The following is a 27,754-nucleotide window of genomic DNA, read 5'->3' as shown; positions in this document are numbered from 1 at the left end:
CGGTATGTTAAAATTAAAATATGCATGCAAATAGTTATCAATCAAAGATTACCAGGGATGATGAAGTCGTAAAACAATTCCATTAATTTCTGCAGAAGCTGACTGGCTTTTTTAATCCGTCCGTTTCCTTCACTGAGGAATTCCGGTCTGCCCAATCCTGATTCAATAAGAAAAACTTTCAGCTGTTCCAAAAAAAAAAAAAAACAAAGAAATAAGAGAAAATAGGGATTTGTTAAAGGGATAGTTCACCCAAAAAAGTAAATTCTGCCATCATATATTTTTCCTTTACATGATCCATTTGACTCACGGTCTTTTCTTGAACACAAAAAAGGTTATTACTATGAAAATCAATGGTTACTAGTGTCCAACATTCTTCAAATTATCTTCTTTTAATAACAAAGTAACAAAGCTGCTTAATTCTGATGATCTAAAAATACACACCTTCACCGGCACACCTCCTGATGCATGACACAATTTAATGACCTTCCTCTTCTGCAGCCAATCCAGATCCTCCAACAACAGTCCACCAAGTGAACATGCGACAGGCACCGAACAGAGCGGATCACTTCTACCCCTCCCATCCTCCATCTCAAGAGTGTTCAGAGTCATGCTCAGTGTGTCTCCTGTTTGCTGCAGGCAGAATGAACCATCTGCAACCTCAATAGGAATCTTTGGATGCAAGTTAAACTCTCCGATCAGTGCGTTCCACCCTTGATCCAGAACAGAAATTGGCATTACATTCAGTTCAATGGTGTCTGGAGGAGAATCCTGTGTGGAGCAGCTTGGACGCTCTTCTGATGGTTCTTCTTCTGTGCCTGCAGAAGATATAAAACCTTGCTCAAGCACTGGTACAGGCAGACAGCTGTCAGACGGTGCTGGGACGGACTCCAGAATGTCTTCACAAGCTCCTTCATTCTTGCGGTCTTCATGCATATTCCAGTCCAGTCTCCTCTTGGCGTCCTCATCCACGCGCACTGGCGGCGCACGTTTCCTCCTGCTGCTCATGGTGGAAGCCTGAGGAGATACAATGAAACAAAGCTTCATTAGTAAGACGCACACTATTTAGCTATCATTTTGAAGTAAAGGGATAGTTCGTCCAAATATGTAAATTCTGTCATTATTTACTAATGGTTAGAAAGCTGGACTTGTAATCAAAAGGTTGCAGGTTCAAATCCCAGTACTGGTAGAAATTGAAGATGAAAGAAATACACTCAATCTTTCTTTGATACCCAGATGAAGTGCCCCTGATTTAATGCCCTAATTTAGGGAGTTAGAAGCAATAGCTGCCCACTGCTTTGGGTGTATTCTCACTGTGTTTGTTGGATGCGTGTGTGCTCTCATTCTTCACTCAAAATGTGTGTGTTTACTTTATATATATATATATATATATATATATATATATATATATATATATATATATATATATATATATATATATATATATATATATATATATATTAGGGATGTAACGGTATTGTAAATACCGTCATACCGCAATATTAATTTTTTTCGATATTACCGAAGTCGCATGACTCGGTAAAACTATAGGTCTTCTGAGAAAATTTGCTCAGGCGAATGAAGCGAACGGGAGGTAGCTTAAACTACAATTCCCATCAGCCCATGCTTGACCATCATCCCTTGCGGTCTGTTGTCGCTACAGATCCAGTAATGCGGAAATGGAGTGTGCTGCTAGAAGCGGGGATGAAAAAGAGCTGGAAAACACTAAAGCGGGTGTTGTCGCCGTGCGCGTACTGAATAGCGGTGTTGTCGTGCGAGTTCTTATCAGCTGTGTTGTCGCGCGCGTACTGAATAGCGGTGTTGTCGCGCGAGTTCTTATCAGCAGTGTTGTCGTGCGAGTTCTTATCAGCTGTGTTGTCGCGCGCGTACTTAATAGCTGTGTTGTCGCGCGAGTTCTTATCAGCCGTGTTGTCGCGCGAGTTCTTATCAGCTGTGTTGTCGCGCGCATACTGAATAGCGGTGTTGTCAGCACACTGTTCAGATTGATGCAGACATGAGACCTCTATCTTACTCATGGTTTGTCCTCTCAAGTGGGGGAAAGACAATGCACAACGTTACCCACTGCTGTCAACCTGGGCCAAGTCATATCTCTCTTGTCCCAGAAACCTCAGTCCCAAATGAGAGGGTTTTTTTTCTGTTGCAGGGGACATTGTAAATGCCCAGAGATACCAGAATAGAGAAAAATAGAGAATAAAGAGAATAATTAGCGTAGCTGCTGTTCATAGTGTATATAAGCAAGATGCAGAAGCCTGTGTCATTTTCCTGTAAATGATACAATAAATACCGTACTGTGACATTCATACCGAGGTATTACCGTACCGTGAAATTCTGATACCGTTACATCCCTAATATATATATATATATATATATATATATATATATATATATATATATATATATATATATTAGTTAAATGCATATTTGTCAAGGCTCTCGTTACTTCATGTTACACATTGAGTAACATTATTTTGACAATGCCAGTGTGTATTGTGTCTGTGTGTGTTGTATCCTCTATTATCTGTCTCTTTCTCTCTCTCCACATGAGCGGAGATCAGGTGCAGCTGTATAAAAGCATGCTGTTCTCTTCCCGTTCTCTTCCCAAGTTCTATTCCCGTTTCCCCTCACTGTTGTGTATGTGTAAGCTGATTGCTCCAAGTTCTCTGTGTGGCAGTGATATCTTTCTGTCTGAAAGCTTTTTCCAAAGTCATCTGGTTAGATACTCTGTTAAATACGGTACTATGACGGTTTTCTGCGTTAGCTGTGGCTAAATGTTTACTTACTGCTGAATGATCAAAGGGAAGGCCCTTTTTCTTTTGTCCCGTTTTGTCATGTTTAATGGATGGTTATGGAGGGTAGAATTGTATGTTTTATTTACGGAACTTTAATTTCCGTTTAGGTAAGAAATTTAATATTAGGTAGCGTACCTTGTTTTGGCCTTTTTGTTCCCTGGTTCTGATACTGATATATTTGTTTAATAAATCTTTTACCCCTTTTGACAACTCCTGTGTTGTGTGTGTGCTTGGGGAGTAGGAACGGGGACTCTGAGTGACCTCTCCCCATACACTTCCTCTAGCATCTCTGAGGGTATTCCAAGGCATTCTTAGGCCAGCCGAGAGACATAGTGCCTCCAGCGTGTCCTAGGTATTCCATGAGGCTTCCTCCCGGTGGGACATGCCTGAAACACCTCCCTAGTTAGGCATCCGAGAGGGATGCCCGAGCCACCTCAGCAGATTTCCCTCAATGTGGAGGAGCAGTGGCTCTACTCCAAGCTCCTCCCGGGTGACAGAGCTCCTCACCCTATCTATGGGGTATATGCCGAAGCATGCTAATAGGACTTTTAATTTGCAAGTAACCTGGTTTAAGCGCTTCTGGCGAATTGAATGTCAATGCAAAATCCGGTGCGTTTAAGGTCTGTTTTTTTTTTTAAATCAGCGATCTCCACTAGCTGAGTGATATCCGATTTAAAGTGGGTCTCAGATTGTACAAGAAGCACTGCATTAAATTAAATTTCCCCCGCCATGTCTTTATAATATGAGCATTTATTTTACCCCAGTATATTCAATGGAGCTTCTGCGTTAGCCTGCCGATTCTGATGGGCGCGTGCGAGTAAACAGCTTTTTGTCTCGTTTTACGCTTGACCAACCAAATAAATGCTAAAGTTTATTTAACTGAATGTATTTTAATGACATTACAACATCGATGCTGTAAAAGGAACCGTATAAAATGAAAAAAAGTTCACAATAACAGGTCACCGGAAGTGTATCAGCATGGGAACAGCACTAGCTCGGCATATACCCTATTGGGTGAACTACCCCATTAGGGCTGATTCTACATAAATGAGAGACGAAATGTAACACACACACACACACACACACACACACAAACACACAAACACACAAACACACCCACACACTTACAGGTATGTAGCTAGCAGACTTGCACACATTTGTTATAAAATATATAAACATTTGAGACACATACACAAAAGTACAGATGTTGAAACAAGTCTTCTTTAAAAAATTATTTCTTCTTCAAAACAAAAGACTTTGTAGCTTTAATTGTATTCAGTGAAATACATGAACAATTTCCACAAGAAAAAATACTAGTAATTTGTAGTAAATACTTTAGTGTTTTGAAGCATACTAAAAAGCGTATAATACTTTATAATAACTGCATATTAAACTATTTACAACACTATGTTAATGAATGCTGCAGCATACTGTAATTTCACCTATAGTGAACTGATAAATTATAATAAGTACTGTACTTTTTATTATTAATTTCAAGAAACTGTATAATACAATTCATAATACAGTAAAAGAAACAGTTCTTTCACACAATATTCACATTAGATTGACAGGATAAAGAGCAAAACTAAAAAAGGAAAAAAAAATAATTAAAAGAAATTAAAAAAAGATAAAAAATGCAAGTAGCATGAAAGATCTCATCACACTTACCCAATAAGAAAGCACAATTTTTATTAGCAATTAATCTAAGTGATTTAATTAAATGTTCTATTTTACATAAGCAGTCTGTAAAAATAAGATTTTTTTAAGGAACCGCTGTTAAAATTTCCCAGAAAGTATACTACACTATACTGAACTACACTGTTTCAATTTACTATGATTTTTTTATGTGAAGCTGCTTTGACAAAAATCTACATTGTAAAAGCGCTATACAAATAAAGGTGAACTGAATTGAAAGTATAAGAAGTCATAGAGGTACAGTTGGTTTTATATTCGCACATTCGTTCATTTAGCAGTCTCCATATTGTTTACCATGTTACTTTGAATATTCGAATGGAATTAGCATGCAAGTATGACTTCTAAACAACATTAACAGTATCTAATTCACTGTGAACATTGTTGTACTTTGATAGTCATTTGCTGCTAATATGAATTCCCTATTTAGAATTAGTAAACATTACTTTTCTGAAATTAATTTATTAAAGAGAAAGTCTGAATAGCCGAATATAAAACCAACTTTACCTCTATAAAGAAGTCACAGTGGCTTCTAACGACTTGTTTTGGTTTTCAGAATGACAAATAACATCCTTAAGGTGCAAATTACCACTTATATTAATCTTAGAAAAGCAACATGAACTTAAATCATTCCACAAGTACTGTACTTTAGTTTATACTACAATAAACAGTGATGTATACTGTAGTGATATACCCTATAGTTGTCGAAAACGAAATACAGTATTAGATAATCTATTTACATTACTATAGTTGTTGTATTATGACCGCAACTCTAGAATTACCACAGCAGATTAATGTGAGTACTTTACTATAGTACGGTTCAAGAACACCATAGTGATTACTTTAAATTATAATAGATTATTTCATGTGGGTTGTGGTAAACGATTTACATTACGGCACTAAACTATTTACTTAGTAAATATACATTCCTCATAATTTTTGTCAAGAAGACAACTGACAATTGTTTCACGTATTGTAAGAGATGAAACACAACACAGCATCGATATGATACATATTTCATTCAGTCAGTCAAACTGTGCAGGATATCAATAAACCGTATCATGAGCAGTCGAACTGTACCTTTGTTCGCCTTTTGAACTCGTTCTTGTCAGCAGCAAACAAGTGCCATAAAATAACTTTTATAAGCTTCAAATCGTGCAGGACATTTTCATGCGTTTATCCGCCATATTTAAAATACCGGAAGCGACGTCAGTCTGAACCAAAACAAAGCCAAGGCACGTTAGTTTTTAAAAAACACTAGATGTCGCTAAACGTCCGTTTGCAGCCAACACATTCGACAGTTTTCGACGTGTTTCTCATAAATGTAAGTGGATATTTAGTCTTTTTGATGTTTTATAAATTTGCTTGGTCAAGTGAGACCGTCACCATAATATTTATGCAGATATTGATGTTTATAAAGTCAGAGGGGAGCCACGTTGAAAAGTTTACAAAGATAGTGTTTGTAGTAGCTAATAGTAATTGTTCATACAGATAATGTTTATTAGGGTCGAATAAACTACTGCTAATTGCTAATGCTATTCATTGCAAGAGTTTCTACTCTACATTAAAATAATCTTCCCAGATATGTTTACAGCAATAATCATTTGATGATAATTTTGCTAATTAAAATACTAATTATGGTGTTTCAATGATTGTAGTTTGTCAGCTAAGTAATTTTTCATACTGATAATGACGAAAAGTAATGTAATAAGCTGGTGATAATAAATAAAAAACAAACATTGAACTAAAACTTCAAACTTCTAATCTACATCAAATATTCTGTCAGACATGTTTACAACAATCATTTTATGATATATTAAATACTTTGACATTTACAATGCAAAAACAAAATACAAATTATCTTTGCCATTATATTTATGCAGATATTAAAATTTATAAACTCACAGGGGAGCCTTGTTGAAAAGTTTACAAACTTGGTGTTTGTATTAGCTAATGGTAATTGTTCATACTGATAATGTTTATGTGGGTCGAATAAACTAATGCTAATTGCTAATGCTGTTTATTGTAAGAGTTTTTACTCTCTATCAAATAATCTTAAACAAGTTAATAGCAATAATCATTTGATGGTAATAAAATAATTTAACAATCACAATGTCGAAACAAAATACTTATTATAGGGTTATAGTGATTGTAGTAACTTAGCTAAGTATTTTTTCATGCTGATAATGACGAAAAGGACAAACAATATATAAACAAACAAAAAGTAAACTTGAATTAAATGAAAGTGCTAATGCTATTTATTGTATTCAATCTAATATTCATCAAATAATCTTGTCAGACATGTTTACAACAATCATTTGATGAAATATTAAAATACTTTGACAATCACAATGTAACAAGAATTTCAGGTATTTAGGCTATATTTGAATAAATATATATATATATATATATATATATATATATATATATATATATATATATATATATATATATATATATATATATGTATATATATATATATATATATATATATATATATATATATATATATATATATATATATATATCAATTAGTGACTTAGTGAATTCGTGGCTGTTTGGGGGATAATTTTATGAGGCCAAACTCTTTCTACTTTACTGTATGTTAAATCCTACCTAATCACTGTAGACTGATGGATGAACAAATACAATTAAAACCTTATGAATAAATCTGTTATCTTGTAAGATACTGCATGATCCGAATAAAGTATTATTTAATACATTTTTAAAGTTTTCATTACATTTTTGGCATGAAATCCAGACTGAATCAACCCTTCTGATGGGATCAGTTTAATCCAGATTTTTTTTTTGGATCAAAGTGATCCAAATCATACAAAAAAGGTCTGAAAAACCCAAACTAAAGGTTTGATCAGGATCAAACCCAAGATTGGATTACATGATCTAATCCAATTATGTAATTTTTTTTTTTTTTTTTTGAAAAACCCATTTTCAAGATTTAATCCAATCTGTTATCCAAAATCCTAGTGGATTACTTTTGGAAAACCGGGCCCAAGAAATTAGATCTCCAGGAACAGGGCTGGTCACCCCTGTTTTAGAGTGTCGCCTCTTCACTGTGCAATTTTTTTCAACATCATGGTGGGTTTCCATTTTTGTAAACTAAATATTTCATTAATGTTTATATTTTTGCATATTTCCCATTCATTACGTATGGCGTCATTTTTGTGTTTGCATACCAAATGTCAACATAGTCATTGAGTTTTAGATCATTCCAATGATTCTTTAATTTAAAAAAAAAAAAATCAATAACGGGAATAACCATATTAAAACAATAAATAAACCCATAACTTAGTAAACAGAAATCTCAATATGTAGTCATATCTAAAATGAATCCCTTTGAATGACCATTTACTCACACTTTACTCTCGCTCAAGTGCTTGTAAAGTGTTTTTGTTTTTTTGATGAACACAAAATAACATATTTTGAAGAGAGCTGAAAACCAGTAACCACTGACTTCCACAGCAGGAAGAACACTCACTGTAAAACCCAATAAATTAAGATATTTCAAACTATTTGATCAAACCGATTGCAACAAACCATTTGAGTTCAAAAACTAATTCTATTGAGTACTGTGAACTTAATCCATTTGAGTGAACAAAACAATTTAAGCACAGCAAAACCCAATAACTGAAGAGAACTCAAACCAGCTGAGTACTGTAAACTCAATAAGTTAAGCCAACTCAAACCATTTGAGGAAACTGATTACTATAAACCATTTGAGCTCAAAAAAAAAAAATCTAAATGAGTACTGTGAACTAACTCCATTTAAGTTGAATTAATGAAGTGTTTAATTATTAATTATTTAATAGTTCAGAACTCTTTTCAAATTAGTAGAATTAACTTTCAGTAAATTTTGAGTTGACTACACTCATTTCATTTGATAAAATTGACTCTTCGGTTTTACAGTGTTTTACAGAGAGTCAAACCAGTTTGGATGAAGTAAAGGGAGGGTACTTGACGACATAATTTTCATTTTTGGGTGAATGTTACCTTTAATAAATAGGAATACACAGGCTCTTTTTTTATGCATTTATTGAGGTGCATTGAGGTTTTCCAGTCCACATGCATTGAGACAGTCAGATCTGCCTGAATCAGTTCATTCATTGTCAGACTCATCTTGTATCTGGACTGCGTCTCGCTGGGCCACGTATTGTATGATGTTCGGCAATCCTGTCGCTACACAACAGCTCAGAGCACTGCGAGAGATCGACGCCTTGTTTACCGAATACCTGTGCAGAAAACAGAGACAGAAACAGATGCTGTGAATGCACTGCCACTGAAATGCATATTAAACTTCTTTCACTTTTTTTCCATTTGCAAGCATTAGCTCATGCAGTGTAAAATGTGACCCTGGACTACAAAAGTGTACATTTTGCTAATTAAGATGTAAACGTCACCAACAAACTGAATAAGTAAGCTTTCTAAAATTAAAATTTATAATAAATCTGGAATCTGAGAGTTCAAAAAGATCAAAATACTGAGAAAATTGCTTTTAAAGTTGCCTAAGTGACGTTCTGAAAGTTCTTAACAGTTGTGTGGCATCAGTCGGTAAATATAACCAGCTTCTAATTGTAAAAATTTATTAATAACATTTTTATAATACAATTCATGAAAACTGAATATGCAGATGCATTTTAGTGACAATCCCTCTCTCATTAGTATAGGATGTTAGTCTTGTTTTTGAATTTGCCACTATGCTGACAAATAGACATTTGTAGCTCGGCCCTCTCTTTTGTAATGAGCACAATCTCATTTGAATTTAAAGTGAATTATATTTACAGTAGGATATTTATAAAATCTGTTCATGTAACATGATCTTTACTTAATATGCTAATGATCATTTTAACCCACATGTACTTTTGATTATTGCCAAAAATATATCCATGCAAGATGAGATGTTACCATTCATCCATCTCCACATCGTAACAGTCCACATCAGAGATGGTGCCCGATCCGTCGAATCCTCCGACTGCAAACAACTGATCATCAACCACCTGCAACATTCAAATTAAATAAATATTAAATATGTTCAGCTTCAGGATGTACATTTATAGCGAAACCTCAAAGCGGGATGTTTTCAAAACTCCAGTACATTTGGCAATATTTATTTGGAAAACCACCCAACTTACATAAAACGTTCCCCATAAATATTAAAATCATGTTAGCTTATGTTCTTAACTTTATTCTTATATTATTTAAAACTTTTTCTGAAATTGTTATATTATTTTAACACCTTTTGGGATTTTGACTTCTTTGAAACATTTTTGATATGCAGGGCAAACATTTCCATTAAGAGCCAGTGAGGTTCAGTTTTCCACTTATTGTCAATATGGAACAAATAAAAATTTGTCACATTCATCATCACAAAATGATCATCGTAATGATCGGTGGTTTCAGCTGATGCAAGTATTATCTGTCTACATCTCACCTCAATGCCAAAGTTACTGCGTGTTTTGTGCATAGATGCAACATCCCTCCAGATGTTAGTCAGTGGATTGTAGGCCTCTGCAGTCCGCAAGCGACTGGCACCATCAAAACCACCAACCTTTAAAAAAGACATTTTTTTAAACATTTATTTTGTGTTTTTACATAGAATAAGTACAGATATGATGTAAAAATTACTCAAACTAAAATTAAGAATGAATACCAACTATAAAGCCATATTTAATAGTTAATCATTTAGTTAACACATAAATAATACAAAAACTAAAAATTGATGAACATTTTAAAATACATCATTCAGTTAAGTTTGATGTTCTCATGTGCAAAAATAAAAAAAATACATAGAAAATGATGTTTAAATGTTTATTAATGTTTAAAGTGATAACATTGTGTAACGTGATGCACTAAAATTAAGAGACACTAAAAGAGGTTTATTTAAGATACACTGAAAAAAGTAGAACTATTGTGTCTTTAATTTAAAGTTCAGTTTTATATTGTATTAAGAAAAAAATAATATGGTTTACGAGGTTAAAAATCTCAATTTACCCAATATTATGCTTCAGGTTTGACTGTTACTGGTGACGTTACAACACTTTATGAATAATGTAAAGCACAACATGCTGGTGATGAAAAATGAAGCCTGCAAGCCTTTCTTAACTTGTTTAACAATTTAGCTGTAAAAAAATATATAATTTTGCTTTAGACCAACCTAAAAACAAATTACTGTATTTTTTTTTAAGATGGTCTAAAGCAAAATTATACTTATAATTTTATAAAAAAGATAAAATAATAATAAATAATAAAAATCTATGGTTTACCAAAGTAAACGGCTACAACTAATAAAACTAATTAGTGTCTTTATAATAAACAATATTTTTACTTTGGGTGAATGTATTTTTTGTTGTTGACCACAATTTTTTTAAACTTTTTATTTCGATTAAATTTTAAAGTTCGAACCAAAGTAAAATTATACTTTTGAGAGCCTAAAAATTTTAGCTGTAACAAACTGTAACTTTTTTAAAGTTGGTTCAAAGTTAATTTTTTTCAGTTTAGATGCATTTAAAATACTTAATTTAGTTTAACTTGGTGCATTAATTGTAAACAGACATATTGTAATGAAATTAAAAAGAACCAATTAAAAGAACAAAAAAACTAAACACACAGCTAGTTAGCTCCATTCAAAATGTAAACAGAAAATATGTGAAATAACTATTTAAAAATACTACTAAGCAATGCTACAATAACACTGATGTGTTTGCTTCATACTCACAGCATAAACCAGACCATCGTATGCGATCACACCAAGACCACTGCGGCGGCTTCTCATCGGAGCAATGAGCGTCCACTGGTTTGTCTGAGGGTTGAAGCATTCGGCTGAGAAGAGACACTCTGTCCCGGTAAAACCACCACAGATGTAAACCTGACAAACACACACACACAAATAAACACATGCATGATGGACAAGACTAAAGGCAAGACACTGCAGGAGAGTAGAGTCAAAATGTAAGTTATGACCAGATTTTCCCATCTGAACTTACCTTGCCCTGCAGTGAGCTGGCGCTAGCGTCACTCCTGCGTTCGTTCATCTGTGCTGTGAGTGTCCACTGGTTGGTGTCTGGATTATAACATTCAGCTGAATTCAGCCGTTCAAGTCCATCAAAGCCACCGATGGCATAAATGAGTCCATCCAGGACAGCAACACTGACATAGCATCTCCGCTCATACATGGGAGCCACCTAAAACACAGCAGAAACATCAGTGATTATGCACACAGTAAAGAAGCATCTCAATTCATTTTAGATGCAAAAAGTGCAATGGTGTTAACATGCCATTTTGATTGTAAGTGATTATACACAGTCATGATGGTAATTCTATGCTATTTTTGTGTAAAATCAAATATTATTATATTATAGTATTGGTTTATATACAATCTTTTACATGAAATAATTAAATGAATAAAACTATACAGACTACAGGAACTAACCTGACAATAACTCACAGAATATACAAATATTTCTAAATAAACAGTAAATTAAAAAATTGCTAAATTCAAAATATTAACAAACAAATACATGATACTAAAATATCTATTATATTATATTATATTATATTATATTATATTATATTATATTATATTATATTATATTATATTATATTATATTATATTATATTATTTAAAATTATATTATAGTATAGTATTTTTAGACAAAGGGACGAGATGCGAATGTACAGAAATAAACAGTAGCTGTAAATACTCTGCTACTTGTAAATGAAGATGAAATAATGGAACAAAGCATTGTAATTCCTGTACACTAAAACAATGATTAATTGAATTAAGGTAACTGGTTACAAACAATTTAAATGTGTTGAGTTTAAACAAACAAGATAAATTTTGTAATGTTCAACTTAATTTGTTTTGTTTAAATTCAGCCCATATAAATTGGTTTGTAACCACTTACCTTAAACAAATTGTAAATACAGTGAACCATTTATTTCAGTGTATTTAATTAAAAACTATTTTACCATCTGGCATACAGCATTACTCACCTCATGCCAAGTCTGCGTGATGAGGTTGAATTTTCTGACGTTGTTGAAATACTCCACACTGTCATAACCACCAATGCAGTAAACAAACTCCTCCAGAACTGCAGTGCCAAGATATGCTGTGGACCGCTCATCCACTTCATTCACATTGACCCACTGCTCTGCCCTCATATCAAACGCTTCAATCTCATTAGTTGGCCCATTGCTCCATCCTCCGATGGCCAATAGGATTGCAGAAGGCAGACGAGGGCGGGTCAGTCGATGTAGGAGCTCTGAGCTTATTGGTCCATCAAACTGAAAGTCGAATAAGGCCTTCATAGCACTGAGGATCACAGGCTTGCAGGCTTCATTCTCCATCACCAGCGGGTTGTGCTTTACATTATCCATGAAGTATTGTAACGTCATCAGTCCCAGTCGAACCTGAAGCATAGCATAGGGTATATTCAGATTTTTACCTCAGACAATTGTTGCATGGATGTTATAAAGTGTTCAAAGTGCCTGTTGTAGTGCATCTTTTGCTTACTCAGTAATACTGTCTTGTTTTAAAGTAATAAACATTTACATGAGATGTATAAGCACTTGATAAAAAGTGCACTGAAAAAATGATTCATTGGGTTTATCATTTTTTAAGGTTGCAAATAATTTGTGTGGGCTGAATTTAAACAAACAATTGAAGTTGAACATTACTAAATTGAATTTGTTTGTTTAAATTCAGCCCATGTGAATAGTTTGAAACCGCTTTTAGCAACACTTTAGTAAATCCAATGAATCAGTTTTTAAGTGTAAGTAAAACTTAATTAAAAGGTAAAACCAGATTGGTATTTTTACAGCATTAATGTGCACCTTTTGTAAAGCTGCTTTGAAACAGTAATTATTGAAAAAAGCGCTAGACAAATAAACTTGAATTGAATGGAGTAGAATTATAGATAAACTTTCTGTCCTACCTTTGGCAAAAGAGTCGCAATGTGTTTCCTCCTGCTTTCTGGTTCATGATCAATCCAGTGAAGGATGGCCTCAAAAACCACCTCCTCATGTCTCACGTTGAGTTTGTTATCATCAATGATCTCCTCCAGCTCCTCCAGCGGGAGCTCCAGGAACTCCTCAGACACTTGCAGCACGTTCTCAAAGTGCTGCAGTATGAACCGCTTCGCTTTATGGTGGAGCTTTGAGCAGGAGTGAAAGTCCTTGGTAATCATGTGGATGCCAATGCAGTTCTCTGGACCTAAGTGTGTGTCCAGAAACTGACAGCAGGCAGCGACGAGACCCGAGATTAAGAGCTGATCAGCTGTCACTAACAGCTTCAACACGTTCTCTGCTGTAATGAGCGCAGATCTTGTGTATGCGTACTGAATAATGAGATATAAGATGTCTGGAGACATTTCTGGGATGTCGTAGGTATGTTCAGCTGTGCTGGTCCATTTGGAGGAGAACAGTACCCTGTGAACACAATTATAAGTCAATAAGGGAGAAGAAGGATATGAAATATAAGCATTAGTCATGAGCATTTCTGTGTTTACATTTTCATTTTGTCTTGTAGAGCTGCATTATATAATTCCGGTGCTAATAAAGCAACAAAATCCCCACATTCCCACAGGAGGAAATACTGTAGACCATTTTGAGGGATGTAAACAATAACGATGGTTCTAACATTTTTCCTGTTTTATATTTTTAATTTTTAACTTAGTTTAAATAAGTTACAATAAACTATAAAACATATGCTGTCTAGACTAGTTGATCATATTATTTTTTACAGTGCAGGAAGTGTTCATGGGCTAATAATAGTGACATCACCATTGGTCTATTTTGTCTAGTAAATATTATAGTGTTTGAGATTTTTTTATACACTAAAATCATTTTTGTTGCTTGTTCAAGCTACTTATGTAAAATGAGCTAATTCTTGAGTTTTTGTTGAGATAACTTAATTGTTTTATGTTCAATCTACTTTAATTTGCAAAAATAATTACATGAACTTAATTGATTTATGTTGACACTGTAAAAAAGGTTTGGGTTCCACACAATTCCTTCATGTTGTCTGAACACAAATCGATTAAGTTTACTAAATTATTATTACTTTATTGGACTGAACTCAAACAATTGAGGTATCACAAACAATCTTTAAGATTTGTGTCGTTTTAAGTCTTTTAAGTAGTTCAAGCAAGCAGCAAATGTCATTGTATTCAGTGCATAAAGGGATGGAACCCAGCATTTTTTACAGTGTGGTAATGATAGTAGTTACTATGGTAAAACAACAACAATAAAATAAACTGTAAATTAGTTCTGCAACTATTGTGTAGGGTATACTACAATACACTGCAGTTTTGTCAGAAATTGAGGTTTACTACAGTATTTATTACAGTTTATCAGTTCACTAAACATCAAACACTTAATTTTGCTGCATTTTCATCACTGAAAATAAAAGATTCAAAGATGAAGATTCCTTGGATTTACTTTTTTTTGTACGTCAAGAGATTGTAAACAATTTATTTTAGCTGAATTAAAAAAAACTAAGTTGAACATTTTTAGATTTAATTTGTTTGTTTTAATTCAACATAAATTGTTTGCAGAAATCTTTTTAGCGTATTTATTTAAAATGAGCTGAAACAACTCAATAAATGAGATTTGTTTTGGGACAACTTAATTGTTTAATGTTCAATCCCCTTAAATTTGTAAAAACACAGTGACGAGAGAGAAAATGACAACAGCCTGTCAGAGTCAGAATATCTGCTGAGGTTTTCAATCATTCATAGTGTTTCAAAGACGAAATGTTTGCATTTTAACGTTTTTTTTTTGTCTGAATTAGAACTAATTAGATCTGAAAAATATCTTTTACCTGTTTGTTTTAATATCTTTAAATAAATAAATGATTTTATGAAAACAGCTGATAGAAACAGCATTTTTACATGGAAATCATTTATATATCAGAAGAAATATCGTTAACGTTACTCAACAACAATATTGCATATGACACATTTTTCCAGTATCGTAACACTAGTAGTGGAAATGTACAGTAATTGTAATTTTTTATAAGTAATATAAGTCATTTGTCCACAGTAGCAGTTCAAGTGTTTCAACTCACCTAAAATAAGGGCTGCAGGCACACATGATGATCTTGTGCACTTGAAATTCAGTGCCATTCGCCCTGATGATCAGGTCAGTGTGTTCGCCCAGTAAACGTGCTTCATCAAACACGTTTAAAGCTGTGGGACTGTTAAAGTTCTCCATTTTCACTGAGATATTTCTCTTTAGTAAATGTTTGCAGTCTTTTCACCAAAAACTCGGATCGAATAATCTCACAGACTCCAGAGGTCTAAATGTTCTAATTCTGGAATCTAAATGTGACATCATTGTTGCAGACTCAGGATATGCAGTTGTTTATTTTCAAAATTCTCATCAATAATCCACACAGATGTAGAAGTTTTCACCAACAATTAAAGTTTAAAAATGTTTCTTTTTTTCCCATTGCCAATATGTTTCGACCATATGCCCATATTGACCATTTCCCATATGCCTAAGTGACCATTGCCCATATGAAAAAAAACACTATAGTCGTATTTATAGTACTATTTGTAATATTTGTAGTACATAGCATAGTGCTTTTGAACCATAGTAAAGTACTTGGATCAACATGTTGGGGTAATTATATAGTTGGGTCATACAGATTATATAGTATGTAGTAGTGAGTCAGCAAGTTTAAAATTTTGTAAAATAAATTCAGTTTTATATATTAATTTAGGATATATTTAATAACTAAATGCCATACCAAATGTTATTTCATTTTAATAATTGTTTGTAAGTGGATATTTAATATCATTTTGATGTTTTATAAGTTTGCTGGGTCAAGTGAGAACGTCACCATAATATTTATGCAGATATTGGTGTTTATAAACTCAGAGGGGAGCTACGTTGAAAAGTTTACAAAGTTGTTGTTTGTAGTAGCTAATAGTAATTGTTCACACTATTGTTTATTTGGGTCGAATAAACTACTGCTAAGTGCTAATGCTATTCATTGTTAGAATTTCTACGCTACATCAAATAATCTTCTCAGACATGTTTACAGCAATAATCCTTTGATAATAAAACAATCACAATGCAAAAACAAAATACTAATTATGGGGTTTTAGTGATTGTAGTAATTTAGCCAAGTAATTTTTCATTCTGATAATGTTTTTTTTAACTGGGCCCTTGAAATCCTTATTTGTGATTCATACTTGTGGATGAAAGGGGAAGAACCCTCAGATTTTTAGTTTGAGATGGTTTTGTTGTAATAATTAATGGCAATAATATGTATCCAGTAATTGCCTGCTTTTTTGTGCTTTGTGTTTGTGTGTCTATCAGTGTTTTAGTGTTGCCCCTTAACTGCTATGCACTGATTTGTGAATTATTACTGAATGTAACATTTTGTTGTTGTTGTCGTTGTTGTTGTTGTTTACATTTAAATTTAGTCATTTAGCAGACGCTTTTATCCAAAGCGACTTACAAATGAGGACAAGGAAGCAACTTACACAACTATAAGAGCAACAATGAATAAGTGCTATAGGCAAGTTTCAGGTCTGTAAAGTCTAAGAAGGAAAGTATTAGTACTTTTTTTTTTTTTTGCAGATTAGGAAGTTGTTGTTGTTGTTTTGTGTGTTTGTTTGTTTGTTTGTTTGTTTGTTTGTTTCACACTCCTCACATGTTTTAGAGCAGGGTTGACCAACCCTGTTCCTAAAGATCTACCTTCCTGCAGATTTCAGCTCCAACCCTGATCAAACACACCTGAACTAATTAATTTGGGCCTGAACAGTGCTTGATAATTACAGGCAGGTGTGTTTGAAATTGGTTGCAACTGAAGTCTACAGGAAAGTAGATCTCCAGGAACAGGGTTGGTTTACCCCTGTTTTTAGCTGCGGTCACACTGCACTTTTCTCCCCATAGACTTCCATTCGTACACACACAAATGCGTCAGACCGGAAACGCAAGCTCGTGCCACAAGTTTATCAGTTCACTGTGTTGTTATCAGGTTGTAAAGTTCAAGCTTGATGAACTCTGCAAAATCGTATCACATGATTGCGTCGAAGAATCGAAGATCAAAACATGACCTCTCTTGTCAGAAATTTAAATCATGGACCATTCGCTCGCTTTTTTAATGTCCAATCATTTCATAATGTCTAATAGCTAATCATCTCCCCCTTTTCGCAGTGCTGTACAACAGAATTTCGCATGCACAAATTTTAATGTGACCGAGGCATTAGAGTTAGTCAATAGAGTTGCCTTCTTACTGTGCAATTTGTTTTAACATCATGGTGAATTTTTATTTTTGTAAACAAAATATTTTCTGAATGTTCATATTTTTGATTATCTCCCATTCGTTTCCTATGGTGGTCATTTTTGACCACGAGGACCACAAGTGTGAATTTTCCTTTTTTTTTACACAACCATTTACCATGCTACAATGCCCTCAATTTTATGTGTTCGCATATCAAAAGTCAACAGTCACTGAGTTTTAGACCATTCCAATGATCCTGTAATAAAAAAATAAATAAAAAAAACAAATTAACTGAAGACTATATTAGAACAGTACATAAACCATTTACAAGCAACAACTCAGTAAACATGAATCTCAATATTAGATGTATTCATATCTATATTGAAGCCCTTTGAATGTTGAAGTAGAGATTTTACCGTCATTTAGAAACTTTCATCCAAAGCCACTTATAATACAATAACATGAGATCAGAGAGTCCATTAGTTCCACCCTTTCAGAATTTATCTTTTTAAAAGGGTTAAGTCACATAAAAATGAACATTTACTCACAGTTTACTCTCCCTTAAGTGCTCAAAAATTTTCAAGAGTTTTTTTTCTTTCGTTGAACACAAAAGAAGATATTTAAAAAACGCTGAAAACTGTAACGACTTACATAGAAGGAAAAACAAACATGGATGTCAATGGTTACAGGTTTTCTGAATTCTTCAAATGATCTTTTTTGTGTTCAACAAAAGAAAGAAAGTCAAACTGGTTTGGATCAAGTAAAGATAGAGTAAATGATGGCAGAATTTTCATTTTTGTGTGAACTATCCCTTAAATAAATAGGAATACACAGGCTCTTTTTTATGCATTTATTGAGGTGCATTGAGGTTTTCCAGTCCACATGCATTGAGACAGTCAGATCTGCCTGAATCAGTTCATTCATTGTCAGACTCGTCTTGTATCTGGACTGCGTCTCGCTGGGCCACGTATTGTATGATGTTCGGCAATCCTGTCGCTACACAACAGCTCAGAGCACTGCGAGAGATCGACGCCTTGTTTACCGAATACCTGTGCAGAAAACAGAGACAGAAACAGATGCTGTGAATGCACTGCCACTGAAATGCATATTAAACTTCATTCACTTTTTTCCATTTGCAAGCATTAGCTCATGCAGTGTAAAATGTGACCCTGGACTACAAAAGTGTACATTTTGCTGATTAAGATGTAAACTTCACCAACAAACTGAAAAAATAAGCTTTCTAAAATTAAAATTTATAATAAATCTGGAATCTGAGAGTTCAAAAAGATCAAAATACTGAGAAAATTGCTTTTAAAGTTGCCTATGTGAAGTTCTGAAAGTTCTTAACAGTTTTGTGGCATCAATCGGTAAATATAACCAGCTTCTAATGGTAAAAATGAATTAATTTTACTTTTTATAATCAAAATTCATGAAAACAGTCTGCAGATGCATTTTAGTGACAATCCCTCTCTCATTAGTATAGGATGTTAGTCTTGTTTTTGAATTTGCCACTATGCTGACACATAGACATTTGTAGCTCGGCCCTCTCTTTTGTAATGAGCACAATCTCATTTGAATTTAAAGTGAATTATATTTACAGTAGGATATTTATAAAATCTGTTCATGTAACATGATCTTTACTTAATATGCTAATGATCATTTTAACCCACATGTACTTTTGATTATTGCCAAAAATATATCCATGCAAGATGAGATGTTACCATTCATCCATCTCCACATCGTAACAGTCCACATCAGAGATGGTGCCCGATCCGTCGAATCCTCCGACTGCAAACAACTGATCATCAACCACCTGCAACATTCAAATTAAATAAATATTAAATATGTTCAGCTTCAGGATGTACATTTATAACTAAACCTCAGAGCGGGATGTTTTATATATAATATAAACGTTCCCTATTTATTTTAAAAACATGCTAGCTTATGTTCTCAACTTTATTCTTATATTATTTTAATCTTTTTTTCTGAAATTGTTATATTATTTTAACACCTTTTGGGATTTTGACTTCTTTGAAACATTTTTGATATGCAGGGCAAACATTTCCATTAAGAGCCAGTGAGGTTCAGTTTTCCACTTATTGTCAATATGGAACAAATAAAAATGTGTCACATTCATCATCACAAAATGATCATCGTAATGATCGGTGGTTTCAGCTGATGCAAGTATTATCTGTCCACATCTCACCTCAATGCCAAAGTTGCTGCGTGTTTTGTGCATAGATGCAACATCCCTCCACATGTTAGTCAGTGGATTGTAGGCCTCTGCAGTCCGCAAGCGACTGGCACCATCAAAACCACCAACCTTTAAAAAAGAAATTTTTTAAACATCTATTTTGTGTAGAATATGTACAGATATGATGTAAAAATTACTCAAACTAAAATTAAGAATGAATACCAACTATAAAGCCATATTTAATAGTTAATCATTTAGTTAACACATAAATAACACAAAAACCAAAAATTGATTAACATTTCAAAATACACCATTCAGTTAAGTCTGATGTTATCATGTGCAAAACATGAAAAAATACATAAATTATGTTTAAATGTAAAAATCTCAATTTACCCTTTATTATGCTTCAGGTTTGACTGCGACTGGTGTTGCTACAATAATTTATAAATAATGTAAAGCACAACATGCTGGTGATGAAGAATGAAGCCTGCTAGCCTTTCTTAACTTGTTTAATAATTTAGCTGTAAAAAAAATATAATTTTGCTTTAGACCAACCTACAACCTACTATTATTTAATACCGTAATTATTTTAGGATGGTCTAAAGCAAAATTATACTTATAGTTTTATATATAAAAAATAAATAAATAAATAAGTAATAAAAATCTATGGTTTACCAAAGTAAAAAGTTACAACTAATAAAGCTAATTAGTGTCTTTATAATAAACATTATTTTTACTTTGGGTGAATGTGATTTTTGTTGTTGACCACAATAAATATATATTTTTTTATTTCGATTAAATTTTAAAGTTTAAATCAAAGTAAAATTATACTTTTGAGAGCCTAAAAGTTTTAGCTGTAACAAACTGTAACTTTTTTTTAAAGTTGGTTCAAAGTGTAATTTTTTTCAGTTTAGATCCATTTAAAAATACTTAATTTAGTTTAACTTTGTGCATTAATTGTAAACAGACATATTGTAATGAAATTAAAATGAACCAATTAAAAGAACAAAAAAAACTAAACACACAGCTAGTTAGCTCCATTCAAAATGTAAACAGAAAATATGTGAAATAAGTATTTAAAAATACTACTAAGCAATGCTTCAATAACACTGATGTGTTTGTTTCATACTCACAGCATAAACCAGACCATCATATGCGATCACACCAAGACCACTGCGGCGGCTTCTCATCGGAGCAATGAGCGTCCACTGGTTTGTCTGAGGGTTGAAGCATTCGGCTGAGAAGAGACACTCTGTCCCGGTAAAACCACCACAGATGTAAACCTGATAAACCCATACACACAAATAAACACATGCATGATGGACAAGACTAAAGGCAAGACACTGCAGGAGAGTAGAGTCAAAATGTAAGTTATGACCAGATTTTCCCATCTGAACTTACCTTGCCCTGCAGTGAGCTGGCGCTAGCGTCACTTCTGCGTTCGTTCATCTGTGCTGTGAGTGTCCACTGGTTGGTGTCTGGATTATAACATTCAGCTGAATTCAGCCGTTCAAGTCCATCAAAGCCACCGATGGCATAAATAAGTCCATCCAGGACAGCAACACTGACATAGCATCTCCGCTCATACATGGGGGCCACCTTAAACACAGCAGAAACATCAGTGAGTATGCACACAGTAAAGAAACATCTCAATTCATTTTAGATGCAAAAAGTGCAATGGTGTTAACATGCCATTTTGATTGTAAGTGATTATACACAGTCATGATGGTAATTCTATTGTATTTTTGTGTAGAATCAAATATTATTATATTATAGTATTGGTTAATCTACAATGTTTTACATGAAATAATAAAATGAATAAAACTATACAGACTACAGGAACTAACCTGACAATAACACACAGAATATACAAATATTTCTTAATAAACAGTAAATTAAAAAATTGCTAAATTCAAAATATTAACAAACAAATACGTGATACTAAAATATCTATTATTATTTTATATTATATTATATTATATTATATTATATTATATTATATTATATTATATTATATTATATTATATTATATTATATTATATTATATTATAGTATTTTTTATTACATAAAAGTTCTTTCATGATATAAAAAACAGTCAATTTAATAAAATACAAAAACCTAAAATTACTTATTTATTGCCACTCTTCTAAATATTTCTCTTTTTCTTTTAATTTACCTAGATGTACTTAAAAAGCTTAAAATAAATACAAAATAAGTAAAAGATGTGTTGGATTATCGTATTGAACAAATTTCCTAAAACTTTGATTTGAAATGACTAATTGTATACAATGTCAACTACAACTTAACAACTGAAAATGTTAAAACAATATTAGGCAATAAAATAAATGAAATTTCCAATGCTTTTATTATTTTTTTGGTTATAAATCTTGCTAATACAGTGGTATTTTTTAAAATAACATGGAATACTATTATTCACTACTATGGTCCATCTTAAAATACAGTCTGACATCGTTTCTGTATCACAGTAGCTTCAGTGGGTGACACTTCAAAAGGACCATTACTGCCGTTTGTGGTGCCGCCGCGGCACTTAGGTGTGAAGAACGTGTTTTTAGGTGTAACAGCAGTTCGTGACTATGCAGCCAGGGGGGCACAAAGGGACGAGATGCGAATGTACAGAAATATACAGTAGCTGTAAATACTCTGCTACTTGTAAATGAAGATGAAATAATGAAACAAAGCATTGTAATTCCTGTACACTAAAACAATGTTTAATTGTATTAAGGTAACTGGTTGCAAACAATTTAAATGTGTTGAGTTTAAACAAACAAGATAAATTTTGTAATGTTCAACTTAATTTGTTTTGTTTAAATTCAGCCCATATAAATTGGTTTGCAACCACTTACCTTAAAAAAATTGTAAATACACTGAACCATTTATTTCAGTGTATTTAATTAAAAACTATTTTACCATCTGGCATACAGCATTACTCACCTCATGCCAAGTCTGTGTGATGAGGTTGAATTTTCTGACGTTGTTGAAATACTCCACACTGTCATAACCACCAATGCAGTAAACAAACTCCTCCAGAACTGCAGTGCCAAGATATGCTGTGGACCGCTCGTCCACTTTATTCACATTGACCCACTGCTCCGCCCTCATATCAAACGCTTCAATCTCATTAGTTGGCCCATTGCTCCATCCTCCGATGGCCAATAGGATTGCAGAAGGCAGACGAGGGCGGGTCAGTCGATGTAGGAGCTCTGAGCTTATTGGTCCATCAAACTGAAAGTCGAATAAGGCCTTCATAGCGCTGAGGATTATAGGCTTGCAGGCTTCATTCTCCATCACCAGCGGGTTGTGCTTTACATTATCCATGAAGTATTGTAACGTCATCAGTCCCAGTCGAACCTGAAGCATAGTATAGGGTATATTCAGATTTTTACCTCAGACAATTGTTGCATGGATGTTATAAAGTGTTCAAAGTGCCTGTTGTAGTGCATCTTTTGCTTACTCAGCAATACTGTCTTGTTTTAAAGTAATAAACATTTACATGAGAAGTATAAGCACTTGATAAAAAGTGCACTGAAAAAAATGATTCATTGTGTTTATTATTTTTTAAGGTTGCAAATAATTTGTGTGAGCTGAATTTAAATAAATAATTGTTGAACATTACTAAATTGAATTTGTTTGTTTAAATTCAGCCCATGTGAATAGATTGAAACCGCTTTTAGCAACACTTTAGTAAATCCAATGAATCAGTTTTTTTTAAGTGTAATTAAAACTTAATTAAAAGGTAAAACCAGATTGGTATTATTACAGCATTAATGTGCACCTTTTGTAAAGCTGCTTTGAAACAATAATTATTGAGAAAAGCGCTAGACAAATAAACTTGAATTGAATGGAGTAGAATTATAGATAAACTTTCTCTCCTACCTTTGGCAAAAGAGTCGCAATGTGTTTCCTCCTGCTTTCTGGTTCATGATCAATCCAGTGAAGGATGGCCTCAAAAACCACCTCCTCATGTCTGACGTTGAGTTTATCATCATCAATGATCTCCTCAAGCTCCTCCAGCGGGAGCTCCAGGAACTCCTCAGACACTTGCAGCACGTTCTCAAAGTGCTGCAGTATGAACCGCTTCGCTTTATGGTGGAGCTTTGAGCAGGAGTGAAAGTCCTTGGTAATCATGTGGATGCCAATGCAGTTCTCTGGACCTAAGTGTGTGTCCAGAAACTGACAGCAGGCAGCGACGAGACCCGAGATTAAGAGCTGATCAGCTGTCACTAACAGCTTCAACACGTTCTCTGCTGTAATGAGCGCAGATCTTGTGTATGCGTACTGAATAATGAGATATAAGATGTCTGGAGACATTTCTGGGATGTCGTAGGTATGCTCAGCTGTGCTGGTCCATTTGGAGGAGAACAGTACCCTGTGAACACAATTATAAGTCAATAAGGGAGAAGAAAGATATGAAATATAAGCATTAGTCATGAGCATTTCTGTGTTTACATTTTAATTTTGTCTTGCAGAACTGCATTATATGACTCCAGTGCTATTTAAGCAAAAAACATTTCCACATTTCCACAGGAGAAAATACTGTAGACCATTTTGAGGGATAATAACGATGGTCCTAACATATTTCCTGTTAAATATTTTAAATTTTCATAGCTTCCAAAGGCCCCAATATTGATAAATAATGGTATGATGGCTGTATTAATGTTAAGTTACTGCCTTTTGTTACAGTCAAAAAATAAAAAAATTAAAAATAAAATCCTGGTCGCCTTAAATTTTAAGCTGAATCAAATTAGCTATTGAACTTATATTATGTTAAACTGACTTAAACAGCTTGTGTAACTTATAAAATTAAGTTAGATCATGATTACCTTAGTTTAAATAAGTTACAATAAGCTAAAAACATATGCTGTCTAGACTAGTTGATTATATCATTTTTTACAGTGCAGGAAGTGTTCATGGGCCAATGATAGTGACGCCGCCACATTGAAATGGTCTATAGCAGGGTGTCCACACTCGGCCCTGGAGGGCCGGTGTCCTGCAAAGTTTAGTTCCAACCCTAATCAGACACACCTGGGCTAGCTAATCAAGCTCTTACTAGGCTTTCAACATCATTACAGGTGTATTGAGGCAAGTTGGAGCTAAACTCTGCAGAACACCGGCCCTCCAGGACTGAGTTTGGACAGTTCTGGTCTATATTGTTTTATCTTGTAAATATTATAGTGTTTGTCATTTTTATTTATTTATTTTTTATACACTAAAACTATTTTTTGTTGCTTGTTCAAGCTACTTATGTAAAATGAGCTTATTCTTGAGTATTTGTTGGGACAACTTAATTGTTTCATGTTCAATCTACTTAAATTAGCAAAAATAATTACATTAACTTAATTGATTTGTGTTTGGTTTGGGTTCCACACAATTCCTTAATGTTGTCTCAACACAAATCAATTAAGTTAACTAAATTATTATTACAACTTTAATTGGACTGAACTGCTGAAATTGCTGGAACCCAGCATTTTTTTACAGTGTGGTAATGATAGTAGTTACTGTGGTAAAACAACAACAATAAAGAAACTGTAAATTAATTTTGCAATTATTGTATAGGGTATACTACAATACACTGCAGTTTTGTCAGAAATTGAGGTTTACTACAGTATTTATCACAGTTTAACAGTTCACTAAACATCAAACTTAATTTTTCTACATTTTCATCACTGAAAATAAAAGATTCAAAGATGAAGATTCCTTGAAATTAAAATTTTTTTTGTACGTCAAGTGATTGTAAACAATTTATTTTAGCTGAATTAAAACAAATTAAGTTGAACATTATTTAATTTGTTTGTTTAAAATCCACACATAAATTGTTTGCAGAAATCTTTTTTAACGTATTTATTTGAAATAAGCTGAAACAACTCAAAGAGATTTTTTTTGGGACAACTAAATTGTTTTATGTTCAATCCACTTAAATTTGTAAAAACACAGTGACGAGAGAGAAAAATGACAACAGCCTGTCAGAGTCAGAATATCTGCTGAGGTTTTCAATCATTCATGGTGTTTCAAAGATGAAATGTTTGCATTTTGACAGTTTTTTATGTCTGAATTAGAACTAATTAGATCTGAAAAATATCTTTTACCTGTTTGGTTTTAATATCTTTAAATAAATAAATGATTTTATGAAAACATAGCTAATAAAAACAGCATTTTTACATGGAAATCATTTATATATCAGAAGAAATATCGTTAACGTTACTCAACAACAATGTTGCATATGACACATTTTTCCAGTATCTTCACACTAGTAGTGGAAATGTACAGTAATTGTAATTATTTATATGCAATATAAGTCATTTGTCCACAGTAGCAGTTCAAGTGTTTCAACTCACCTAAAATAAGGGCTGCAGGCACACATGATGATCTTGTGCACTTGAAATTTAGTGCCATTCGCCCTGATGATCAGGTCAGTGTGTTCGCCCAGTAAACGTGCTTCATCAAACACATTTGAAGCTGTGGGACTGTTAAAGTTCTCCATTATCACTGAGATATTTCTCTTTAGTAAATGTTTGCAGTCTTTTCACCAAAAACTCGGATCGAATAATCTCACAGACTCCAGAGGTCTAAATGTTCTAATTCTGGAATCTAAATGTGACATCATTGTTGCAGAGTCAGGATATGCAGTTGTTTATCTTCAAAATTCTCATCAATAATCCACACAGATGTAGAAGTTTTCACCAACAATTAAAGTTTAAAAATGTTTCTTTTTTTGACTATTATCCATTCCCAATATTTTTTACCATATGCCCATATTGATCATTGCCCATATGCCCAAGTTACCATTACCCATTTGAAAAAAAATACCATAGTAGTTTTTATAGTACTATTTATAGTACATAGTATAGTGTTTTTGAATCATAGTAAAGTACATGGATTAATGTGTTGTGGTATTTATAGTTGCTATGGTAACACAACTATAGAAATGTAAAAAAAAGACTCAATGCTGTAGTTTTCTACAACTGTAGAGTATATTATTCTACAATACACCAGTTTACTGTAGTAAAACTAAAATATACTGCAGTATTTATTAGTTTTTCATTTTTTTCATTTTATTAATACTACAGTAGGCTTCAGCATTTATTAACAGAGTTGTGAATATTATAATTTTTATATTTACACACTTTGGTATGTTCAAAACACTATAGTAATACTTAATATATAGTTTTTTCATAAGTAAATAGGGCAAAGCTGAAGTTTGAGCATCATTAATGAACTCTCTGCCACGTGATTCTTCAGAAATCATGCCAATATGTTACTTGTATGGTCAAAAAATGTTATGATCACTATTATGGATATGACACAGGCATTCTTTTATCAACGTGTTCGTATTTAATGAAGAATTTCTTTGTGGCTCCCTCAATGCAATATAATTCAGATTTTTCAAATGCACCATCTAGTGGCCTGTTATTATTGTATGCCATTCACCAATACAACTGAGACAGGCTACTCAAGAGAGCACTGTGTGTCATTTTAATATTTTTTTTACAGTTTATATATTTATGTAATATGTAAAATTTCTAAATATGTATATTTCTAAATTATTTTACTCTTGGGTAGGTTCTCCACTGTTATTGCCGTTTGTAAATAAGGGCTCTCGCTGCAGTGCCAAAGCTTTAGAAATGCTTGAAGATGATGATTTTGAGAATAAATTTATCATGTGATTATTGTATTTCCACAGCAGATATTGTTTGCATTGGTTTAAAACTGCAGTATTCAAGTATTAACAATATACACATTGTATTGTCCACATTTTAATAAATGTTTTTTTGTTTGACTGCATCATGATTATAT

The 27,754-nt window shown here is 33.2% G+C and overlaps 4 protein-coding genes across 7 annotated transcripts in view; 1 reads left to right on the top strand and 3 right to left on the bottom strand.

Annotated features, from left to right (window-relative positions):
• The window catches only part of shprh (SNF2 histone linker PHD RING helicase), a 55,938-nt gene extending 50,234 nt beyond the window's left edge, over positions 1-5,704 (bottom strand). For both annotated transcript variants that reach the window (XM_003200310.7, XM_009292830.5), the window contains exons 1-3: positions 5,580-5,704; positions 442-1,014; positions 53-182 (exon numbers count right to left, since the gene is read on the bottom strand). In XM_003200310.7, the coding sequence (XP_003200358.1) occupies positions 53-182; positions 442-1,005 (694 nt within the window). In that variant the 5' untranslated portion in view covers positions 1,006-1,014; positions 5,580-5,704. The remainder of the gene's footprint in view (positions 1-52; positions 183-441; positions 1,015-5,579) is intronic.
• Positions 5,705-5,755: 51 nt separating this feature from the next.
• si:ch211-278p9.3 overlaps positions 5,756-27,754 on the top strand; it is a 44,857-nt gene continuing 22,858 nt past the window's right edge. For 2 of the 3 annotated variants that reach the window (XR_012393219.1, XM_073928128.1), the window contains exons 1-3: positions 5,756-5,823; positions 11,232-11,356; positions 21,078-21,563. The gene's annotated coding sequence lies outside the window, so the exon portion shown is untranslated. The remainder of the gene's footprint in view (positions 5,824-11,231; positions 11,357-21,077; positions 21,564-27,754) is intronic. The other variant, XM_073928129.1, reaches the window with a different exon arrangement.
• klhl10b.2 (kelch-like family member 10b, tandem duplicate 2) lies at positions 7,436-16,765 on the bottom strand. The gene is made up of 8 exons (XM_073928144.1): positions 15,580-16,765; positions 13,448-13,940; positions 12,507-12,923; positions 11,498-11,695; positions 11,230-11,379; positions 9,946-10,062; positions 9,420-9,511; positions 7,436-8,746 (listed from the first exon to the last, which is right to left on the bottom strand). Exons 1-8 carry the CDS (start codon positions 15,723-15,725, stop codon positions 8,614-8,616), a joined length of 1,746 nt encoding a protein of 581 aa, XP_073784245.1. The 5' UTR covers positions 15,726-16,765; the 3' UTR covers positions 7,436-8,613.
• On the bottom strand, positions 18,002-27,658 carry klhl10b.1 (kelch-like family member 10b, tandem duplicate 1). The gene is made up of 8 exons (XM_021467289.3): positions 26,296-27,658; positions 23,837-24,329; positions 22,895-23,311; positions 21,344-21,541; positions 21,076-21,225; positions 19,955-20,071; positions 19,470-19,561; positions 18,002-18,797 (listed from the first exon to the last, which is right to left on the bottom strand). The coding sequence occupies exons 1-8, from the start codon at positions 26,439-26,441 to the stop codon at positions 18,665-18,667; spliced, it is 1,746 nt and encodes a 581-aa protein (XP_021322964.2). The 5' UTR covers positions 26,442-27,658; the 3' UTR covers positions 18,002-18,664.

The sequence above is a fragment of the Danio rerio genome, chromosome 17 (assembly GCF_049306965.1).
Source record: "Danio rerio strain Tuebingen ecotype United States chromosome 17, GRCz12tu, whole genome shotgun sequence".
Lineage (NCBI taxonomy): Eukaryota > Metazoa > Chordata > Actinopteri > Cypriniformes > Danionidae > Danio > Danio rerio.
This window is presented reverse-complemented; position numbering and strand designations above follow the sequence as displayed.

What these genes read in the sequence shown, in the direction of transcription:
- klhl10b.1 (XM_021467289.3), bottom strand. Translation starts at nt 26,441, where the DNA reads ATGGAGAACTTTAACAGTCCCACAGCTTCAAATGTGTTTGATGAAGCA. An exon ending in GCCTGCAGCCCTTATTTTAG is followed by an intron (nt 24,330 to 26,295) that starts GTGAGTTGAAAC and finishes TTGTGTTCACAG; the next exon opens with GGTACTGTTCTCCTCCAAAT. An exon ending in ATGATGGTCTGGTTTATGCT is followed by an intron (nt 20,072 to 21,075) that starts GTGAGTATGAAA and finishes TCTTTTTTAAAG; the next exon opens with GTTGGTGGTTTTGATGGTGC.
- klhl10b.2 (XM_073928144.1), bottom strand. Translation starts at nt 15,725, where the DNA reads ATGGAGAACTTTAACAGTCCCACAGCTTTAAACGTGTTTGATGAAGCA. An exon ending in TTGCGACTCTTTTGCCAAAG is followed by an intron (nt 12,924 to 13,447) that starts GTAGGACAGAAA and finishes GCTATGCTTCAG; the next exon opens with GTTCGACTGGGACTGATGAC. An exon ending in GATGTGGAGATGGATGAATG is followed by an intron (nt 8,747 to 9,419) that starts GTAACATCTCAT and finishes TTTTCTGCACAG; the next exon opens with GTATTCGGTAAACAAGGCGT.